Source organism: Botrytis sinoallii (genome assembly GCF_014898435.1).
Source record: "Botrytis sinoallii strain Bc 23 chromosome Unknown BSIN_005, whole genome shotgun sequence".
Classification (NCBI taxonomy): Eukaryota; Fungi; Ascomycota; class Leotiomycetes; order Helotiales; family Sclerotiniaceae; genus Botrytis; species Botrytis sinoallii.
Genome location: NW_024066032.1, coordinates 800,898 through 823,217, shown reverse-complemented (window position 1 = coordinate 823,217; position 22,320 = coordinate 800,898). Strand labels below are relative to the sequence as shown.

The 22,320-nt window shown below is 42.2% G+C and overlaps 5 protein-coding genes across 5 annotated transcripts; 3 read left to right on the top strand and 2 right to left on the bottom strand.

Annotated features, from left to right (window-relative positions):
- Positions 1 to 552: 552 nt before the first annotated feature.
- Positions 553 to 3,943, top strand: EAF02_003455 (uncharacterized protein; the record flags this gene model as incomplete). Its single annotated transcript, XM_038899503.1, has 2 exons — positions 553 to 1,641; positions 1,697 to 3,943. The coding sequence occupies 2 exons, from the start codon at positions 553 to 555 to the stop codon at positions 3,941 to 3,943; spliced, it is 3,336 nt and encodes a 1,111-aa protein (XP_038760430.1).
- A 1,200-nt stretch (positions 3,944 to 5,143) lies between these two features.
- EAF02_003454 (uncharacterized protein) lies at positions 5,144 to 8,456 on the top strand (the record flags this gene model as incomplete). Its single annotated transcript, XM_038899502.1, has 2 exons — positions 5,144 to 6,242; positions 6,289 to 8,456. Exons 1-2 carry the CDS (start codon positions 5,348 to 5,350, stop codon positions 8,454 to 8,456), a joined length of 3,063 nt encoding a protein of 1,020 aa, XP_038760429.1. The 5' UTR covers positions 5,144 to 5,347.
- An 821-nt stretch (positions 8,457 to 9,277) lies between these two features.
- On the bottom strand, positions 9,278 to 11,918 carry EAF02_003453 (uncharacterized protein; the record flags this gene model as incomplete). The annotated part of the gene is made up of 5 exons (XM_038899501.1): positions 9,278 to 9,478; positions 9,531 to 10,686; positions 10,737 to 10,948; positions 11,000 to 11,230; positions 11,619 to 11,918. 5 exons carry the CDS (start codon positions 11,916 to 11,918, stop codon positions 9,278 to 9,280), a joined length of 2,100 nt encoding a protein of 699 aa, XP_038760428.1.
- A 1,630-nt stretch (positions 11,919 to 13,548) lies between these two features.
- Positions 13,549 to 15,235, top strand: EAF02_003452 (uncharacterized protein; the record flags this gene model as incomplete). The annotated part of the gene is made up of 3 exons (XM_038899500.1): positions 13,549 to 14,094; positions 14,281 to 14,982; positions 15,050 to 15,235. 3 exons carry the CDS (start codon positions 13,549 to 13,551, stop codon positions 15,233 to 15,235), a joined length of 1,434 nt encoding a protein of 477 aa, XP_038760427.1.
- A 2,307-nt stretch (positions 15,236 to 17,542) lies between these two features.
- EAF02_003451 (uncharacterized protein) lies at positions 17,543 to 20,600 on the bottom strand (the record flags this gene model as incomplete). The annotated part of the gene is made up of 3 exons (XM_038899499.1): positions 17,543 to 17,691; positions 17,756 to 20,333; positions 20,472 to 20,600. 3 exons carry the CDS (start codon positions 20,598 to 20,600, stop codon positions 17,543 to 17,545), a joined length of 2,856 nt encoding a protein of 951 aa, XP_038760426.1.
- Positions 20,601 to 22,320: the final 1,720 nt, after the last annotated feature.

Below are 22,320 nucleotides of genomic sequence, written 5' to 3'. Positions count from 1 at the left end.
ATCAATCCATCAGTCAGTTGAACAATTTTGAAGAGTGGTGGCACCGAGGCTGAGGATCGGAGGATCGGTCAAGAAAGGAAAGGGAGAAAAAGGTTTCGGGCTAAAATCACTGGGCAGTCAAAAATTGAACAACTACCACCATAACCAATTTTAGCTCCAGACTTTCGATACGGTGGTCCTTAAGAATCTCATCTCACAATTCATTCCCCCAATCTCACTTCCTCCCACATCATCTACAAAAGAATTCGAGAAATCACACAACAACATCATCCACCATCCACCACGACAACCACACATCGGCGGAAAAAAAGGCTTTCCTTTTAAATAATTATACCTGTCACCACCAAATCTCATTCGATTTCTAGTAACTATAATCAACCTTCAGCAGAAATTATTGTACGGATCCGGGAAATCTTTGGATGAACATTACACATTGACACTGATTACGGGTGGGGAAAAAGCGATTCGACATCCTCATCACCATCGATTGACCTTCACCCATACCGACTTCATAACCCATCGGTTGATACGAGGTATACACCCAATCATAATATGAGTGTTCCTCCTATATCATCTCTCGCATCGAGCGATACGGATATCGATCTCGAAACTGCATTTGAAGAGTCGCTCGGTATCGCTCGAGACGTCGTCAAGGGAGTGTTATTGAAGTCTCTCCGTATTTCATTCAAAGGTCACAATATTAGTTTCCCAGCTCAGCAAATACTTTCTGGTGATGAGACATATAATACCCTTCTTACCATGCGAGATTTAGAATCGCCCACAGGCATGATGATAGACAATAATGTTATTCAGCTTCCATATTCTGGAAATATCATTAGTTCAACTTCTCAATCGTCTGCAATGAGTGGTCAAATGAATCAAATGGCCTTCTCGCCCTTGACTGCGAGTAACCTTAACTCTCACATTCGTCCCGGAAACTCAATACAACAAGAACCATTCAATAATTCCAATTACCGACCACAATCTTCCTTTAATGTCACTCAAAGTCAAACCGAACTTCCACAACTTGCCAATTTATTACGAGCAGTGACCACAAACAACTACTCTCAACAACAAACTTACCCCTCCAGCAATAATTCGTATTCACTCTCTTCGAATCAACCTTTACGTCCTCAACTTCAACAACAAAACCCTGCAACTAAATACCCCCAAAATATGGACGATCTTTTCTCTCGATCGGATTCAGTCCTTGCCTCGCAAATCCCCGCGAATCGAAGCAACTTCCAACAGCAGATGATTGCTCGACTACAAAAAGATTCTCGAACTTTCGCAAATCAATCCTATTCAAGCTATGGCGGACAAGGCGGACAAGGTGGACAAGGCCCAATCCCTAATCTAGAAAGATCGAGTTCGAGCAGTTCAGTTTTATCCAGTTCATCTTTACCAACTTTGGCTCCAGCGCAAAAACATCCTCAAACTGAAAACCTACTTGTTGTAGAATCTCGATCGAGTACGCAAAGTCGGTCAGAAACACCCATGGACTTGGAAATGACTAAAGCTGCCAACCCAAGGAAGCGCAAGGTTCAAACGGAAGAGCAGAAGGCTGCCGCGAAGAAGGCAAGGCTATTGAAGGTTGCTGGAAAGGCTGAAAACGCTGAAAAGACAAATAAGTTGGAGGTAGTAAGTGTGCCCACTCACTCATACACATGTCGATAGATCTAACTGTTGTGTGAAGGTAAAGAAGAAAGAACTTGAGATACCAGCCGACGTTGTAATCCGCATTCTCGAATTTTGCCCTCCTATATTTCTCCGAAAAGCTCGTACCATCTGCCGCAGCTGGTGCAATTGGGTTAGAGACTTGAAATCTATCCATATAAATTGCCGCAGAGAGAACTATGGTTACAATTTGCCTGATGAAATTCCAGGGCTATCAGCAATGCAATATGTTGATCTTCTGGGAGGGAAAGGTTGCATGGAACCTGGTTGTAAGAACAAAGATGCCAGCAGAACCCACTGGGCTTGGAAAAAGAGGTGGTGTCTCAACTGCTGGAAGGGAAAGATCGAGAGAGAAGATCGTATCCAGAAACATCGACAACACAGGTATTCCCTGCCTGTCATTGACAGACTGTTGGCGTGCATTCCCGTTAGCATGTACGACTCTTTTGGTAAACCTCATGATTACGTCGAAGAAGGAGACCCTGGAGCAATTCAAACGTCGACACACAGATTATACAAATACTACTTGATTGCCGACGTCGAAAACATCATAAAGGAATATGAAGCACTCACACCCGATCCATATCGTGAGGATCCTACCCATAATGATGCGCAGAAAGCCACCGCCCGCCAGATTTGGGAAGAGAAGATGGAAAAGTTGGAAGAAGATCGTGATGCCTTCTTCGAAGCAAAGAAGGCCGAGAACGCAAAGATCATGCAGCTCGTTTTACAAATCGAAGCAGCAGTCCGTGAGAAGAGAGCAAAAGGTCGCAAGCCGAATGATGCTAATCGCGAAAGCCGGAGAATCCTGTTCCTCACATTTGCGAAGCGAGATCTCCCAGATATTCCAGAGGACTTTATCATCAACACCAAGCCATTCAAAGCAGCCGTTCGAATTTTCAGAGATGGTGGCTCAGAACGAGGTTGGAGAGCATTGAAGCCGAAGATTCAAGAAGTCTACCAGCAAGAGCAATCGAGAAAGAATGACCAACAAGCCATCGTTCCTGCAAAAGACGTACCAATTCGGGGTAATTTAGGCGAAGACTTTCAAATGACTGGGCAAGATCTCGAAAACTTTGAGCAATCTAACGATGCCCTTCGACAAATTGGCAATCAAGGTCTGCAACAAAACACACAGCAAAGTCAACTGGAAAGATATCAAATCCCTACACCAATCACTAGTAATAGGTCGTCTCTTGCAATGATTCATGCTGGTTCATTTGACTCTGGCAAGGGCGCCGTGGCTACAGCCTTACGACCATTGAACAATTCGACAATGACGTTTCCAGGTGGCCTTCCGCTCCCCAATGACTCTTTGCTCAACACTTCTCTTAACAATAACGGCTCTTCTGTCAGTTCATTGAGCAACATTTCTCACAACAATGGCTTTTCTACCAGCTCATTCGCCCGTCTCTCTGGAATCAACAATGGCTCTTTGATGGGTTCAACGAGCGTGCCTTCTCGCAGCAATAACGGTTTTCCTGCAAGCTCAATGAACTCTCTTACTCAAAATCATAATTCCATTTTATCCTCTAACCCCGCTTATGGAAACAATGGGCTTCCTGCCAGTACCATGTCAATTCTATCTCAGAACAACAATAACATGGGTTCATCGAGCACTCCTTCCCGCAATATTTCAATGACCCCACTTCCTCAAAATGGCAACAACTCTTTCATGGGTTCATCGAACAGTGGTTCATACAGCGCAAATAACAACCTCACCAATTCCATGGCCTCTCGCTCTCAAAACATGAACAATTCCTCCATGGGTCTGTTAAGTAATAATTCTCGCAATACTCAGAACAACAATGGCGATTTCATGAAAAGTGCTTCTTACAACAATAACAACTTTGCTGCCAATTCAATGGCCTCTCGGTCTCAGAACATGAATGGCGCAAATGTTAGTTCACCAGAAGACTTTTTCAAGATGAATCCTTATACAAATCCAAATCAAATGTCTCAGAGCAATAATGTCTCTTCTGTCAACCCTCCGAGCGACTTCTCTGGCCATTCTAACTACAATAATGCTATTAATTCCGGCTCTTCGAATCATCTTACTCAATGCAATAATGTTCCGTCCCTCTTGCCTCCTCCTCACTTGGGTTACCCTTCTCAAAATAATGGCGCTTCTGTCAATTCATCGAACCAAGTTTACCAGAACAACGGTACCTCGTCCAATACATCAAACCCTGGATCGTCTTCAACTTCACGAAGTGCCATGGCTATCTCCTCGATTATCACAGGGACTCAACCTCAAGGCAATTGAGCTGATTTTCTCCAAGGGACTATTAATCTTTATTCTGGACAAGCAATCCATTCTATCATGCGCGACATGTATGAATGGCACTTTGAAAAAGCACCTTGGGAAAACATTCTCATTCAATTTTTATTTCATATCACAATCTATTTTTTTTCTCTCAGTTTTCTTTTTGAAAATATTGGCGCAAAGGGAAGCGCAATACCCCTATAATGAAGAATGGCTACAATCAGGAGTTTATCATTTGCGATTATGGCAGGGGTCGGTGGATGCATATAAGGGTTATGAGGTTTCATGGATGCATACCATGTGGTGGCGTCTTAGAGGCTGGTTTATATTCAATTGATTTTTAATGACATGGTGGATTGGGCATCACAAGAAACATATACTTGGCGATGGGGCGTTTTAGCGGCATATGGATACGAGCCATTGATTTTCTCCATTGATTATCTCCGGTAACTTTTTTCCTTTCACTTGTTCATTCTTACATTTTCAGTTCTCGTTGCAGATGGTACGGGATGACACATTGAACGATTGTGAAATGGGGCTTCTCTCGGTCCAAGAAATGCTATTCAATGAGAGGAAAGAATGAAAGGATAGAAGATCAACGAGATATATCCAAAAAAAAAAATTGAGCGAGCTGAGCAATTATGCATTGATGAATGACATGGGGTGGAACGGATTGGTGGGCTTGTTTCCTGGACTTACTTATTAGCATGATACATACATATATTATACTACCAAGTACATACGTGCACAGCGAACTCTTGAGTCTCTCGGCCCTGATGAGCGTGATTTGATCTCGGATGGGCAAATGAGCAGAATCATTATTCTATCAATAATTCATCTAATTGATTACGATTCATTGTGAATTCTCCTTCAGAAACCATGTGACAATACTGTTCTTATTACTATATTCAATCTCGAACAATGGGAGTGTCGAAGTACCTAGCATTTGACAACATGTTATTTCAACATTATATCATCCAATGGGTCAAATAGTCCAAAAAATCAATGATCTACATCTGATATCAGCCTTATGTTACTCTCCCTACCATTTATAGAAAATTGATGTTGAAGCGGCCGCTAGCGGAATCAGAGCCTCGTGGATTCTGGCTCTGGATTGTGGATTGGTTACGTGGGAGTAATGATTCAAAGATCTGGCATGTGAATAGCTTTCGTAATGTAATCATGAGATTTTTCATGCCACGGATCACTAGGTAGTTTGATACATTCTCCTTTAATCTTCAATATTCAACCATAATTGTCGTTTCTATTTTGCGCCCACTTTAATTCCCAAGATTTCTGAGATAACGAGACTTTGAGAGTGGATTGTAATTGAGGTCTGGTCGGCAAGAGAGTAATGAATTAATGGGAGATTTGGATTGAGATTCATAGCGAGGGATAATATTAATGGAGGAAGAGTTAGATTTGGATTTGGGGCTGAAGGCTGCGATACGGGAGGACTCGGGATCCCGGATACAGTTACAGATGCAAACACAGCAGATGCCATCGACTATGCAGCAATCGCAATCGCACACCCAACAATCGCATGCGCAGAAATTGAGAGAGGAAGCTGCACGAAGAGGGGAGACGAGGGATACTATAATGGGGGAGAGGGCTCCGAGACTGGAAAGGAGTCCACATCCATATCACAAACGACATGAGGAGATCCCGTTTGGGAGCGAAAGGAGTGAGAGGAATCCGGTTGTTGGGAATTCGAAGGGAGAAGAATGGACTTCCCGAGTGTCTGCCTCGAAACCGCCTTCCTTTAAATCCTCTTTCAATCTCAGACCTTCTAGCTCTCGAACGAGAACATCTTCGTCAGGAGCTCTCGTCTCGCCATCACCTTTACGTTCGGCACAAAACACAGACGATGAATTTTATAATGGTGTCAGGGTAACAGTCGATGGATCGTCAAATGGGTATATCGAATTTACGAATAGCGATAGTGGGACTGAGGCAGATGATGAACATTTTCTCAAAGGTCTGCCTGCTCCGAGAATAAAACCACATAAAGGATTGAGAGGTGTAGATGGTAATATATCAAGTACGCCTAGTCCATTGTTGAGTCCGGCGATTTTGGATGATGAAATTCGTTGGAAGGAAAATGGGAGGATTAGATCTACAGTACCGACTTCGAAGATACTTACGGAAGAGGAACAGAAAAAATTGATTGAGAAGTTTAAACAGAGAAGGAAGATTGAAATTATGAGGAGAACGACTGAGGCGTGTTTATTATGTTTTGTGGGGGGTATAATATATCGGAGTCAAGGAGTTGAGGAAATACTCTATCTGTGGAAGAATGGTATGCTTAAACCTCCAGATTTTCAGAAACTATGCTGACTATGAAGAACTTGGGTGTCAAATTCTTATTATAAGTGGTTTAATAGCTTTATATCCACTTCGACTGTTACGACATCTAAGCTCGCGAACGCCATGGAATTCGCCATTCCCTCTTACTATACCTGCAACATTTGATCCTGCTCCTTTATTATATCCCCCTACAATAACAATGCTCGTTTCGATTTTGCTTTCAGTCAGTGATCCTAGTGGTCTATTACCAAGTATGATACTTGCAATATCAACGTTACCGAAGAAATTAATACCTGCTATTGGAGGTCTCGAAGGGAGAGATATGTTACATTGGGTATTGGCATGTATGCCATTATTTACGACAACATTGACCAGAGCTCCGTTCTTGAGTAGAGAGTCATTACCTCTGAATCCTGAGGTTCTGGTTTTAATACCACCACTTCATCAAGCTTTGTGTACAACGCTTTACTACCTTACAACTACTAGTCTCCTAGCAGCCGAACTACAATTGCTATCAACTGCTCTTATCAGTTTACTACTCAGAGCATCATCTCCTCAAGCGGTAATTCTCAAAGCACTTCTTTGGGGTGGTGGTATAGGGATTCTAGTTACTTGTACACATGTTCTTAGATGGGGTGTTGCATTAGCTCGAGTCCCCACCTGGAGATTTAGAAGACCTGATCCTAAATATTCGGGGCTCAGATTCAGCAGGAGGTCTTTATCATTTGGTACAAATACGTTGAGTGTTTTTGCTAAAGATAGATTCGTCAGTGATACGAGTGATGATGAACTTCATCGTCATTATTCACAGGGAAAGGGTGGAAAAGTACATTCTTCGGAATTCTCCCTCTTAGATGGAGAGATTTCAGGTATTTCGAGAAGACATACCCTACCAGGATCTAGTCCTTCAAAATTAAAAACTAGAACACCTTCGGGTCGGAAGAAAAGATCGGCGTCTATTAGTCTTCAGTCATTTTCTAAATTAACATATAAACAAGCTTCGATTCGGAAATGGGCATATGCTGTTTATGTATATATCTGTATCCTCGTTATTGTCCTACTGGGCATCAGAGAGTACGTAGGCAGAGAAGCATTGCAAGGTTATGAACCTGTGGGATGGGCACTGGGATATATGTTTGGAGATTTACCACAATTTCGATTCGAGGTTGTGAAAGCAAATTTGCAGAGATGGATTCCCTTAACTTCTCGTTCTTATTCTTCCGATGATTTGGAACTACATGAACGAGTAAAGATTTGTGCGGAAAAGGGATGGGTAGAACGTATTCGTACTCAGGATTTCGGCGCGGCGAATACACGGCTTATACTCTTGGGTTACTGGCTTCTCATTATCATTACGGGTCTCGCGATTGTGTTCCGTCTTTCGAAAATATATGAAGTGGATACGAGGAGAAAAGTTTTTCATTTCATGATGGTTTTTATTCTGTTGCCGTCGACGTTTGTGGATCCGAATTATTGTGCGTTGGCGATGGCGTTGGTGTTGGGTGTATTTTTACTGCTGGATTTACTGAGAGCGAGTCAGTTACCACCGATTAGTAGGGCGTTGGCGAAATTTTTAACGCCGTATGTGGATGGGAGGGATTTGAAGGGACCGGTGGTTGTTAGTCATATTTTTCTGGGGGTGGGATGTGCGGTGCCTTTGTGGTTGAGTTTGGGGAGTTTGTCGTCTTCTTCGTCTTCTTTTTCTTCTTCTTCTTATTCTTCGACGGGAGTGCTTGATTCTGCTTCGGGATCTGGAGTCGCTTCTGAGAGGTTTTTATCGTCTGAGTCTCTTGAAGGGGAAGTGAGTGATCCGTGGAAAGGATGGGAAATCCCGCAGAGACAGAGGGAAATTGCTATGGTGGCAGGAGTTATATGTGTAGGATTGGGTGATGCGGCGGCGAGTTTGGTGGGGAGAAGGTGGGGAAAGAGGAAATGGTATTGGGGAGGAGGAAAGAGTTTGGAGGGGAGTATGGCTTTTATGGTTGTGGTTGCGGTGGCGTTGGTAGGGGCGAAGGGGTGGGTGAGGGGGGGTGGATGGGAGATGGGGGGATTGGAGGAGGGAGCAGATGGATGGAGTGTTACGGTGGGGAAAAGTATTGTGGCGGCGGGGGTGGCGAGTTTGACCGAGGCGGTTCTCACGGGAGGGAATGATAATGTGGTTGTGCCGGTGGTGCTTTGGTGTTGTGTTAAGGGGTTGGGGATTTAGGAGGGGATTATCGATTTCAAGGATGGGAAGGGGAGGAAGGGGTAGAGAATTGGAGGTGGAAGATGAGGGTTAGAAAAAGATTTTCTTACGGTTTGGGATTCGAGTTTTGGGATTTGGGATTTGGGATTTGGGAACTGGGATTTGATATGAAGGGTTTGGGGATAGAAGGGTTTTTAAGAGAGAGAGAGAGATGCATAGAGAATAGAAGATATGAAAGGGTATGGAGAGTGGTTGTGAGAGAATCAGGGTGAATGTACAGAAGGGTATGAGAGTAGAAGAGAAGAGAAGAGAAGAGTAGAATAGAAGAATATAAAATACATGTCTAATGATATGATTTGATCCGTACGATATCCATGGATTAATTATCTAGATATATAGATACAAATGAGAAAGGGAAAATGAAAGAAAAAAGATGAAGGGTAAAATAAGAATGAGAAAGCGAGGGAAAGAGGGAGAGGGAGAGAGAGAGGAAGAGAGAGAAATACCAATATCAATATCAATATCCAACCCAACCTTCCGTGTTTATTTCCCTTATCGTTTGATATTTGGGATGTTTTTTTTGTGAAAATTGAAGGGGTGGAGAGATAGATAGGTAGATAGATAGACACACAACACCCATCTATTTTGTATCTTTTTATCTTTTTCACATGTTATATAAGATCTTCTATTTTTAATACCCGTTCTTCTTCCGCCTACCTACCTACCTACCTCAATCATCAATTATCAATTATCATTCATCATCTACTGCTCTCTCTTCTCCCGATACCTCCCTCATACCTTTTATCTCATCCCCCGCCCAAAAACAACATCCCACAAACCCGCTATACAAATTCCCAAACCACTACATCCCCACTCCTCCTCCAATCATCAATCCACTGCGTATTCCTCTCCCTCCAAATCTCCTTCATCTTCCTTCCTTTACCCGCTCCTTCTCCCTCTCCCATTCCCTCTCCCTCTCCCATTCCCTCCGAACCCCCCTCAAAAAAACTCCCTAACAACCTTCTCCACCCCCTCAAACCCCACTATATATCTGGGCCACAATTTCTTCCCATCCCCCTCCCCCTCCCCATCCACCAGCATCTCCTCCCTCAAAAACCTCCGCGGATCATCATAAAACCTATCCGCCTCATCTCTATACCCCTCTCTCTCGCCAACCTCCAAATGCACGGGGGGTTCGCACCCTAGCGCCCAGGCTCCCAATCCCTCATACACCAATTGACTTCGCCACGGGGTACTATGACAGGGCATCAGGAATCCCACGAACGGTTTCGCTTGGTCTGCTGTTCCTCCCTCCCAATCTGGGTTTGTGGATGTCCCCATCATTTTTTGGGCATATTGGGAGTTTTCTTCTTTTTTGATGTCGTAGTTGATGTTGAGTGAAGGAGGCGCGTTTTCGTCGAATGAAGCGGGGTAGTGTTTTAGATATGTGTATGCATCTGGAGAATGCAGAGGGATTCCTTGAGCATCTAGCATTTCTGTTTCGTATTTGTGGCGGATGAATGTAGTTACTGATATCACGGCGGATTGATGGATTTTTGTTGTGTAAGCTGCCAAGGCTATATTGAGGAGAATGAGGATAGTCAAAAGAGGTTTGCGGATTGTGTTAGTTTCGATTTTCGATTTCGAGGGATCGCTTGTGGGGATTTGAGTTTCGCGTGTGAAGAAAGATGTAATTGATGGTGCAGTTAGAAGGAGAAGAATAGGTAGAAGTGGGTAAATGAATCGAACTTCTTTGTGAGAGATTGTGCTTAAGACGAAGATCATCACACCAGTGATTTGTGTTAGAATTGTTTGGAGGTTGGAGGTGAATTCTGGATTTGGTATTGTAGATGGTGTGTAGGTTTTGAAAATCGACAGAATCGTGAATGGAAGATAAGTGAGTAGCAAAAGTGGTAGACCTTGGGAGAAAAAATAATGCCAATCATTCTTGCCGTAAAATACGGCTAGATTCTGAGAGATATTGAAATGAAGCCATTGATATGGTGGAAATGTCCATTCTCCAAAGTAGAGACGATCGGAAATAGCTGAGATGATGAGGATGATCGGACCACATAAGATGGCTTCTCTAAGGAGAATAATGTAATCTTGTGGGATGGGTGATTTAGATGTTTTTGGAGATACTCCAGGTATGAGGGACATGATGATTGGCATTATGACACAAAACCATATTAAAAGATTGGTTGGTCTAAGAATGCAAGCAATACCTGCAAGAAGAAGGGAGTATCGAAGACTATTGTAGTTAGATGATGAATCTCAAATACAGAACTCCTGAAATCTTACTGGTTCACGGATTCCGTCGTTTGGAAAACACCTCTAGATATAGACGTGGTTGATGCATCTTTCGTTCCCTCTTTAATTTTCTCTCCAGAATTAATTGCCATATCCCAAGGCCAAAAATACAAAGCAGTAATTGTTAGACTAGTTTCCAAAGAATTTGAAAAAGTTCTTGTTGAACAAAACCAATTCCAAGGACTTAATACACTCATGAGAAGCTGAGCAAAATTAGTTTTCGATTCCTCTAAATAATCAAGACATAAACATACAGTAACATAACCAGTTCTACTACCCAATCCATACATTTTCTCTGCCATTTTCCAAGTATAATAGTCACAAGCTGCGGCAAATATAGCTTGAATAATATTTGGTAATACAGCTAAAACTTCAGCTCTAAATTGAGGAAAGAAATTCACAAATTCCATAGGTTTATCTATTAAATAATATGCAGCTGCAAAAAGAGTTGGATGTAATGAAGATCGTAATTGATAATGCCATTCCTATTTAATCTAATTAGTATCTATTATTCGAGCGCAGCGAGCTATGGGGGTTTGGGGGCTTGCCCCCATAAAGGAGAAATAGTCAATTGATTTAAACTGGTATTATATGGAATGAGATGAACAAAGGTATGTATATGACGCTCCGCTGGCCCTCCCGGGGGGCCACTGCCGTGGAGGCCGAATATTTGGAAATAGTATATCAAGAAACAACAACAGAGAAACTTTTCTCAATGTATTGCCCCTCGCTCCCTCCCCCCTTTCACCAGTAAAATCACTACCGTAGTCTCTATTCCTCTCTCCTCTCCATCCTCTGTAAACCGTTTCCACTTCCCTCGCCCACAAAACTTAAAGAGAATCAAAACACTAAAAATGTCAAAAGATTACATACCCAAGTAATCCAAGCACCACTCCCCTCTCCAAAAGCCAATTCCCAAGCCGGTTCTAAAGCTTGAAAATATTCATCGGGTTGAAAGAAAGTTTTGACAAGAAAAGAATTGAAAATTCTAAATACTAGAAGGAATGTCCAAATATCTTTTGCGGTTTGAATGTTTACTAGAGCGTGAAGACCATTTTCTTGAATATCTGAATTTGAGAGGTTGTGGGTGAGGTGATGAGGAGGAGGTGATGGTATTGTAGGTGGTGAAGAAGATTTTACCTCTTTGGTAGAGGACGGGATTGGATTGGACATGACGATGAGTTGTTCATGAGGATGAGATGGGATAAGAAGAGAGGAAAAGAATGTTAGGAGGAAGAAAAATTTGGGATATCCAATGTATGTGATCTGTACAATTGGAGGACATATAAATTATTTCTACGATAGTCCTGGTGCGTGATGTAATTTCCTAAGAAGCTGCCCACGTGTTTGTGTGGTGGGAGTGGTTGCCGGTATTTAGCCGACCGAACATTGAAGACTTGATGTGTTGATGCCTTGATGTGTTGATGCCTTGATGTGTTGGTGCCTGAATGCCTGAATGCCTTGTCATATTTTCATCACACGAGCACTCCAAGAATGCAAGAATGATATCTATCGAGTCTATCCACGGATGTTCTCGATGTTTTCTACTATGCGGGGATGCCCATTTTCACCAACCAGTTATTTGAATTACCAAATCTCATGTCTAGCAATCAATTGAATCTTCTGTATCGCTATCATTATCTCTTGGCTTTGGACAAACCATGGTTTATTGAAACCCTTGTTTTTGTATGTACTACACTCCATCTCATATATGTATGTCCCGACGTTGATAGTATATACTCTAACACATCATTCAGATCATATCTCGAGCATATCTAACCTCTCATACTCACTCACTCAATCACTCAATCATTCTAAACCGTCTCTGTTAGAAAAGAAATGTTTCCTTCCCTTCCAAAGAGAAGCTTCCTTGGAAGACAAGTTCCTCGATTCCAAAACCCATTTCATCCAATCAAATTCGGAACGATTATGCTTAGAATATCAAAGCCCCAATGATAGGATCCAAATGAATCTTGGACCCTCTCAATCCTCTTTTCACCCCCGAACGACTAGGTACATGCAGAAACTTAGACTATGCGTATCCACTAAAGTACACCCTAAATCATCATCTCCGCCTCACTCGAACCCTATAAGCAAGGGGTGACGAGGGACGGAAAGCAACGGATGTGTTTTGGAATCTTTTGTTCCCCTAAGTGCAGGTATAAGCAGGATGGACAGGAAACGCGAGTAAAATGGTAGAATGGTCTTGATTTGGGAAATTTCTGTTAGTCAATGGAGAGATCAGCTGGGTGGGAAGATGGGATATACTTGCACTTAGGGGTTTAGTGAGTTTTGGATGATGAAGGAAGAGAAGTAGATAAATATGATTTTCTCCCGGTCTACTCGAGTATATAAAGAGGCTTGAATCCCTTGCTTTGGCTTGACTTGACTTGGCTTGACTCGACTTGTTCTATCTACCATTGATACTTTTGATATCGACATTTTACATACAATTTATTAACAAAGCGAACATTATACCATAAATACAAAGTAAGTAATAAATATTGTACTAAATCGTGACTTAATCCTTATTAGTTTAATCCTTGGGTGTACTTTTATGTACAAGCAAGCAATCTTCCCTTTCAAACCTTCATCCCACTTCATCCCACTTCCTCCTACACTTCCTATCAATCATTACAACAACTACAACCACAACACAACATCTTACAATTATTTACAATTACATATCAAAATTCGATTTCATCTCACAATTTCAATTTCTAACATAATCTCAAAATAATAGTAACAATCCACAAAGCACAACCCCCAAAAACATTCATCACAAATCACATTCCCATCAACCATGGCTCCCCACGCAGACACCCTGTCCACCACCAACGGTACCGGTAGCACACTCAAAGCCACCGCCCCCACCTTCTCCCCCGTAACCAGCATCCCCGAATCCAAATACCATTCCACCTCCACCGCCTCCGCCATCCACGACGAACACGCCTACGCAGCCCACAACTACCATCCCCTCCCCGTCGTCTTTGCCCGCGCCTCTGGATCCTCCGTCTGGGACCCCGAAGGAAACCACTACATCGATTGTCTCTCTGCCTACTCCGCTGTCAACCAAGGCCATTGTCATCCGGAGCTCGTGGCGGCTCTGTGTGCGCAAGCTCAACGTCTAACGCTTTCCTCAAGAGCATTCCATAATGACGTTTTCCCTAAGTGGGCGGAGAAGATTAAGCAAGTGTTTGGTTATGATATGGTTTTGCCAATGAATACGGGAGCTGAGGCGGTAGAGACGGCGATCAAGATTGCGAGGAAGTGGGCGTACAAGGTTAAGGGCGTTGAGAAGGATAAGGCCCTCATTTTTGCAGCGGCGGAGAACTTTCATGGAAGAACGGTATGTTGCATTAATCTTTTCTCGTTATTTCATATCCCTCTAGTCTGCCTCCACGGCAGTGGCCCCCGGAGGGCCAGCGGAGCGTCATCTACAACTTCTTCATGGGGGCAAGCCCCCAAACCCCCATAGCTCGCTGCGCTCGAATTGTTTCTATTGCATGATACTAATACCATATTTACATTATAGATGACCGCCATTTCCATGTCCGTCGATCCTGAGTCTCGCGATAACTATGGCCCATATGTTCCAGGTGTCGGTGCTGAATGCCCAACTACCAAGAGACAAATTAGATTCAACAATGTATCTGATCTTGAAATTGTTCTCGAAGCCCACGGAAAGAATACTGCTGCCTTTATCGTCGAACCAATTCAAGGAGAAGCTGGTGTTGTTGTCCCAGATGATGATTATCTTGCAAAGGTTCATGCTCTTTGCAAGAAACACAATGTCCTCTTGATCTGTGACGAGATCCAAACTGGTATTGGTAGAACTGGACGTATGCTTTGCTCAGAATGGTCTGGTATTAAACCAGATATGGTTACACTCGGAAAGGCCATCTCTGGTGGAATGTACCCAGTCTCTTGCGTCTTGAGTTCAAAGGAAGTTATGCTCACTGTTGAACCTGGTACTCACGGTTCTACATATGGAGGTAATCCATTAGGTTGTGCAGTTTCTATTCGTGCTTTGGAAATCATGGAAGAAGAAAAATTGACTGAGAGAGCTGAAAAGTTGGGTCATGTCTTAAGAAAGGGATTGGAAGATTTCAACAGTCCCATAATTAAGTTGGTTAGAGGAAAGGGTTTGTTAAACGCAATTGTCATTGATGAGTCAAAGACTGGTAGTCACAGTGCTTGGGATTTGTGTATGTTGATGAAGAGCAAGGGTTTACTTGTAAGTTTTTTCTTTTCTACTTCATGATGGAAAACTACTTGAGATGAATACGGCTAACAATCCATAGGCCAAACCAACCCACGAGAACATTATTCGTCTTGCACCACCTCTTGTCATCAGCGAGGAAGATATTCAAAAGGCTCTCGCCATCATCAAGGAATCTATTGATGAACTACCAAACCTCAAGGGTGAGAAAGAAGATACCGTTATTCCTGCAGGCGAGAAGAATGTTCACATCCCATTGGAAAATTAAAAAAAAAACTCCAATTCTCATTCAGTACACGCATTTTCTTTTTAAAAAATGGTGTTTTATTTCGTTCTTCGGAGAAGGGTTTTTACAAAAGCTTTTTGGGTATCTACTGTTTTTACTTTTTCTTTTCTCATTACAAAGATGTTTTACGATCTAAACTGGCATCGGCGAACGGGAGGGAAAAATGATACATAAACATGACGTTTTGCGAGACTCCTCTTTCATGAGTTGCAATTATACCAGGAGTTTTTTGGGGGTATCTACTGTTTTGGGCGATCAAAACATGACGTTTTGCTTGACTCTAAGTCGCAATTATACCTAAAAGCATTGGGAAGAAGGAGTTTTGATTTTGGGGGTATCTACTGTTTTTTTGTGGCAATTGACTTGAAGATTGAGCATTGAAGTTCTTTGATACAATGAAATGCAATGCAATATCGGGAAAAGCGATTGGGTGGAAAACATGACGGTTTGCTTGACGTTACGCAACTATAAAGTTGGAGTCGCAATTATACCTAGAAGGCAAAGATGCTTGGGAGGGGTTTTCTGGTGGGGGTATCTATCTAATGTTTCTTGATTTCTCTACTTCCTACTTTACTTTGGACGATGAAGAAGGAAGGAAACAATGGATGGATGGAAACATTACGTTTCTGCTGGATGCAACGCACCTTGTTTTTCTTGTTCTTCTTGTTATTCTTGAGATCCTTGAGATGGGGTGGGTTGTGAGCAAGTATACCGTGCCGACCTACCTACCTACCTACCTGGGTGAGGGAGATCTTTGGGAGAGAAGGGAGGAAGAGAGGTTGCATATATGGTATTTGGTATTGAGATATTAGGATTAGGATATTAGGATAGTATGGCGTAGCATAGTATAGTATATCGAAGCATACGATATCCGATTACCTCGACATGAGAATGAGTATCAAGTCTATGATCAGATGTGAGATGTGTGATATGTCATACGTGATGTGAGCCATGTGATGTGAGATGTGTGGTTTGTAGTGTGTATGTGTATATGTGATATTCATACCTACTATATTCATACCTACCCGCTTACGCATTATTATCTACTTTCCAACGGCGTACGTACATACATATATAAATATTTATATTTATATATTATATTGTTCATCTTATGTACATATCATGGGTGAGCAGCGCTCGATGCGGTGATTGATGAATGAATGGATGAATGGATGAGTGGATGAATCACCAAGAAGGGAAAGGAGAAGAAAAGGAAACCGGTGATTAGTAATTTACTCAAACACACTCACTCACTCACTCACGAATAGTTCAACATACCTAAGTAGTTACGGATCACTCATATTGTGATTGATACATCTTTATCATACTATCCTACCCTGTCCTATTCCATCCCATCCCATCCTATTCCTGTCCCAATCTCCGAAATCCAATATCCTAAATCCTGATCATTCTTAACTGCCTACTCACTTGCTAGTTGACCAACTTCCTGACTTCTTATCCACAACCTCCGCTTCCGCTTCCGCATTTCATAACATGATATGAAGATATCTTCTCAGATACAACGATACAAATCAATGCAATCCATGCACGCACGCACGCATATCCGATGATCCCCTTTCCTCATCCTCTTAAACACAACCAACCAAACTTCAAAAAAATCCCTCAACAACCTCCCAAACCACCAATCCAATCCAACAAGTAAAATCAAAGTCCCAACTAAACACCAAATCCAAATAAATCCCTGGGTGTATCGCGCCAATAAGAGAGGAGAGGGAGTGTCCGATTCAATCCATCCATTCATTTGCGTGTGCGTGTCTGTTTCTATCAAACACCTTCAATCCATCCATCCTCCTTCCCAACCTAACCCCATTGAATATTGCAAAAATTTGAAAAGAAATAGAAAAGAAAACGCTGAGCAGTTTGTGTATTCGGAAGCTCTCAATAACTGAAAATGACGATACTAGTATGAAGTAAAAAAAAAAACGCCAATCTTAACCATTCCAACCCTCCATCATAATCATCAGTAGGTTGTGAGACGAAGTGAACGTCGTATGTACCTGCTTTCAAATGAAATCCCCATATGAATCAAGGATCCAAGTACTCCAGTCCAAAGGAAAGGAAAGAACAACCTAATCCACATAAAAACAAAGAAATTCCAAAGATTTCTAAAAACTCATACAAAAAAATCAGCCTGAAATGAATGAGAAAAAAGATAGAAAGATGTTAAACTCGAATGACGCCCAAACTATGCATTTGCGTTTACGTCCATGTTATCATAATGCATTTGACTAATCGAAAGACCAGCTTTCTTGCTTGTCTGTATATGGTTCATTTCGGTGGAGTATTATTCATGGTAGGAGTAGTTCCTCCACTATAACTTCGACGTGGAGATGATGGAGGTGGCATTGATTGATGTTTAGCAATAACTGTCATCTTCTTCTTGAGGACTTGAAGACGGGTCCGAATCATTTGAAGTACTAGTTTCTAGTTAGCATTTCAGTTACAAATATAACCTTTCACAAAACCAAGAATTATGTTTACCTTTCAAGACATCTTTTCTATCACCGAAATTGATACCATTAACTTCTCCCCCTTCAGATTTCTCCTTATCTTCCCGTAGACTTGATGATCTCTTTCGAGGAATAAGTTCTTCATCATTTTCAAGAACTGCCTCGAGCATTCTAATGGCAGTTGTGTATGAAATTTCACAACCAGGGAGATCTTCATTTGCCAATTCATTGATAGCTGCTGTACGACTCATTTCTAGAGCACGGTCGTACATCAATTTTTCAGCAGTTATACCAGAGCTCAATACAACACCATCAGTGGTTGAAGATCCACCAACCAATCTTGAAGCTGTTGAACGATTGTTTGGGTGCCCTGGATGATCTTCAGGAAGTCGTTTTTGAGCCTCGATCAATTTAAGTCGAACAAGTTCTGCTTTCTCCAAGACTTCATTAAATCGAGTTCGGACCCACTGAACTGCACCGTTAATACGGTTTCCTGCTTGAGCTGCTGAAGATGAATCACTTCCTGGAGTGTGACCTCCACTAGTGATTCCACCACGCTGCTTTCGTGACCACCAAGCTCCTGCGATATCCATAGATTTTGAAAGAAGTGATAATGACTTGACATATAATACAAGTGCTTCTTCGGATAAATTGACAATAGCCTCCACGGTAAGACCATCATCTTCATCCATAGCATCACCCATTCTTTCGGGATTTGGACCTCCTAGGCCATGATTCATAGAAGGTGCTAAAGGGATAAGTTGTCGATATTTGACTTCAGCAAATCCATAAACAACATCACTTCGAGTTGCAGAATCCTCAATAATATTGACAACTCTTTGATCCTCATCAATAGGTCGCCCGTCTCCAATCAACCCAGCGTTAGGTGTAGGATAAGTGGGATAAGGATTGTATAATTGTTGTGGAGATGGACCCTTTCCAATGAGAGTTGGAGACCAAGAAACTCCAAATACTCTCACACTTGCGCCTTGAAGTGCTTTAGCTATAGCTGAAGCAGTTGATGGACTACTACCAGTTTTACCATAAGAACCATATGAATTTCTCGCGGATGATGTATCTGGTTGGGTTCTTCCTGATGCTTTTTGAACTGTGCGCGAAGGCGGTACAGCTACAGCTCCTGTTGTTGAATTTGGTTCTCCCATTGATGTATGCCTTCTAGGTAATTGTTTAGGCGTTGAATTAGCATGTCCAAGTCTTGGATTTGCAGCCATCTCATCAGCAAAAGCATTGACTTCAACAGCTTTCTTCTCAACTAGAACATATTCTCTAGCATCACGAACATCTTGCTCGGCTTCAGTTATGGAATTACTCGATTGAATCTCGGTTTTGGTTTGCAAATTTGCTTGCTCATCGTAACGTTGTTTCCTGGACCCAGTTCTTACAATTGGAGCATAATTTGGTTCCGTGCGATCCTTGCGGTCTCTTTGTCTGGGTAAGGTATCCACATTTGGAGCAGTTGCAGCAGAAATTGGAGGAGGTCGATCTCTCGACCCAGGACGTCCAGCGTTGTGACCTGGTGTCCCAAAATGTTGATTGGATTCTATATTAGGACTTCTTGGAGATTGCTCCCCAATATCTCTCGTAATTAATGATTCATATGCCGTATCAATGTGCTTGACAGTTGGACTTTCACGTTGACGATCTCTCAAAGATGGCTGACGGACAATTGAAGTTTCCGGAGATTTTTCTTTTGGTCGATCATCTCCAACCAGGCCAGGAATTGGTTCGGTCACAACTGGGTGAGCAAAGTATTCTGGAAAGGTTATTCGATCTTCCGGCTTCTTTTTGAGGAGACGTCGCACAATATCCTTCAAGTCTCTGCTATAGATACCCCTACTAGGGAATCTAATTTCGTCTTGATTTTTCTCAATTTTTTGTAACAATTGAACATGATTTATTGCTTTGAAAGGGGGTCTTCCTGTCATCATTTCATAAAGAACCGTTCCAATAGACCAGAGATCAGCTCGCGCATCATACTTCTCGTAACGCAAAATTTCGGGTGCCATGTAAAGGGGTGAACCGCATAAAGTCTCTGCAAGCGAAGTAGATGGTAACGATCGAGCAAAACCGAAATCGGCCAATTTAAGCATCGGTAGTGAATTGATTCCAACCATGGCCACAACGGATTCCTTGCTCGCTTTCATAGCTTCTGGTCCACCCTTCGCTCTCTTCGCTATCCATTCCGGTGATGGGATGAGAAGTAAGTTTTGTGGTTTAACGTCCCTATGTACGAAGTCCCGTTCCCTTAAGAATTCCATAGCACTTGACAATTGTTTGAAAAAATGTCGAACTACAACTTGGTTGAGTCCGCCTTCAACTGGCATAGGATATTTCTTAACCATATCAAAAAGCGTAGGGTTATCGGCCAGTCTATCCCTCTTCTTAATGAAATACGACAAGTCCCCCAATTCACAATATTCCATCATCAGATGTATATGCGAAGCAGACTCTCTGCAATCTATCAGGGCAACGATGTGAGGATGGTAAAGGCTTTTTAATATTTCGATTTCGACATATAGGTTATCTTTGAGTTTCTTATTCAGTCTGGATAGGTTTACGGACTTTATCGCCACGAGATTCCCACTGGGCTGTGATAAGACGCGTTAGCATTAGAAGTATCAGAGAATATGAGACAGGAATTGTAGAGATCTAGGTCCAGAAAGCTCTCAAGAATCATCATAAACAGTAGATAAGATGACAAGGCTGCCATCTACTCAATTACATACCATATGTGTACCCCGATAGACCGTGGCAAAGCTCCCTTTACCAATTTGCTCATTGATAGTAAAAGATCCCACGCCTGTCTTCTGTCGCCTTGGCGACAAGGATGAAGTTGAAGTAGTTGTTGAAGCCATAACTGCGATTGTTCATCCAGGAAGGTATAATATCCTTCTCAGTTTCTTAAAAGATCCTCCCCTCGACTCAACAACTCGAAAGAGGCAATATCCTTGATGAAATAATCGTCTGCATCGACACACTTATTGTCGCTTTGATAAGATGAAAAGATGAATGAAGTTGTATGTCGAGAAGATTTAGAATGAGGAGGTTGTACGACGATGAAATATGTTAGGTAACAGTATCGAAGTTGAGCTTGCTGATATGCGCGCCCTCGGTAGTTTTGGCAAGCCTTTCAGGAAATGGCCAAGGTCTCTCTTAAGGTCTTCGGCAGAAAGACAGAAGGCAGAAGGTAGAAAGGTATATGCGGCTCGTGTGTTGTACGATATTGATGGCGGAGAGAGATTATTGGAACCCGGTTGGCTGGTTATTGTCGAGGTTCAGGATAACGAAAGGCTGTTTGTAGACAATCTGCCGAGTTCAAGTTAATGATTCGATAAAAGCCGTTTAATGTTGAAGTGAAGTATCACGATTGAAAGTAGGAAGTTAGATTGAAGAAAGGGTGTATAGGAGGTATTTTTGAGAATGAATTTGTATGTCGAGGGAGAGTTAAGAGTTAAGAGTTAAGATGTATGATATTGATGATTGTGTAAGGATGAGTAGGTATGGCGAATGGAGTGTGAATAGATAGGTAGTAGGTAGTACGGTAGAAGTACCTAGTGAGTCAGTACTAGGTAGGGAGGTAGGTAGGTAATAAAAAGATTTGTATGTAGAGAGAAGAAAGAGATAAATAGACAGTGAAGAAAGATTTATAATCTGATGAGTCTTATTATTCTTTTTTTTTCTTGTTGTCGTTTGAAAAGGACTCCAAATCAGTCAGATAGTCAGATAGTCAGTCAGTCCGTCAGTCATTCATTCTCTTTGGTTTGAATGAATCGTACTCGTGATATCGAAATCCAAAAGGTCTTATCATGGATTATCATTCATTATCTATTGGCGCTATACCACTTTGGATCGAAGTTATGACGCTAATACACTTCACTCTGAAGAAGGCAGTTTGGAGTGAAGTCAGGGAGTGAAGTCTGGTACCGTGAGTGAAGGAAGAAGAAAAGAAGGAGGAGAAGCACGAAGCTTATTGATATTGTGAGTACTAATACATACCTCCCTACTAGATAGATACTTCACATTATCAGCCATTGTATTTTAAATCAAATCCTTACGCCATTCAATCCGGATCACGAGAGAAGACGAGGACGATCAATCTCTTCCTCAATCTTGTGGGTTAAATCATTCAAATTCATCTTTATGCGTGACAATCACCCTCATCGTCGATAGTTCTTATATACATCTACAGTATACATATATACATCATATTCATACATCAACCCTTGATTCTCACTGTCCATCTCATTCCCAACAAATCCTCAATCCTCAGTATGATCTATCTCATCTTCATCGCCCCATTCATTTCCATTGCCCCATCGCATCTCCTTCATTCATGCAACATTGATCACATGCGTTTGTCCTTTTCCCTTTTGGCCCTGGTTGGTTGGACCCTTAAATAAACATCTCCCTTTGAAAGGTAAAAGAGAAGGGCCACAACCAACCAGCCAACCAGCCAACCAGCCAGCCACGTTCCCTTTCAAGGATTTCCCCACAGAACGCCCTTTGCCTTTGCCTTTGATCGGTCGGTCGGTCACATAACTAGTACTTCGTATAGGAGCGAGTACCGGTATTCTT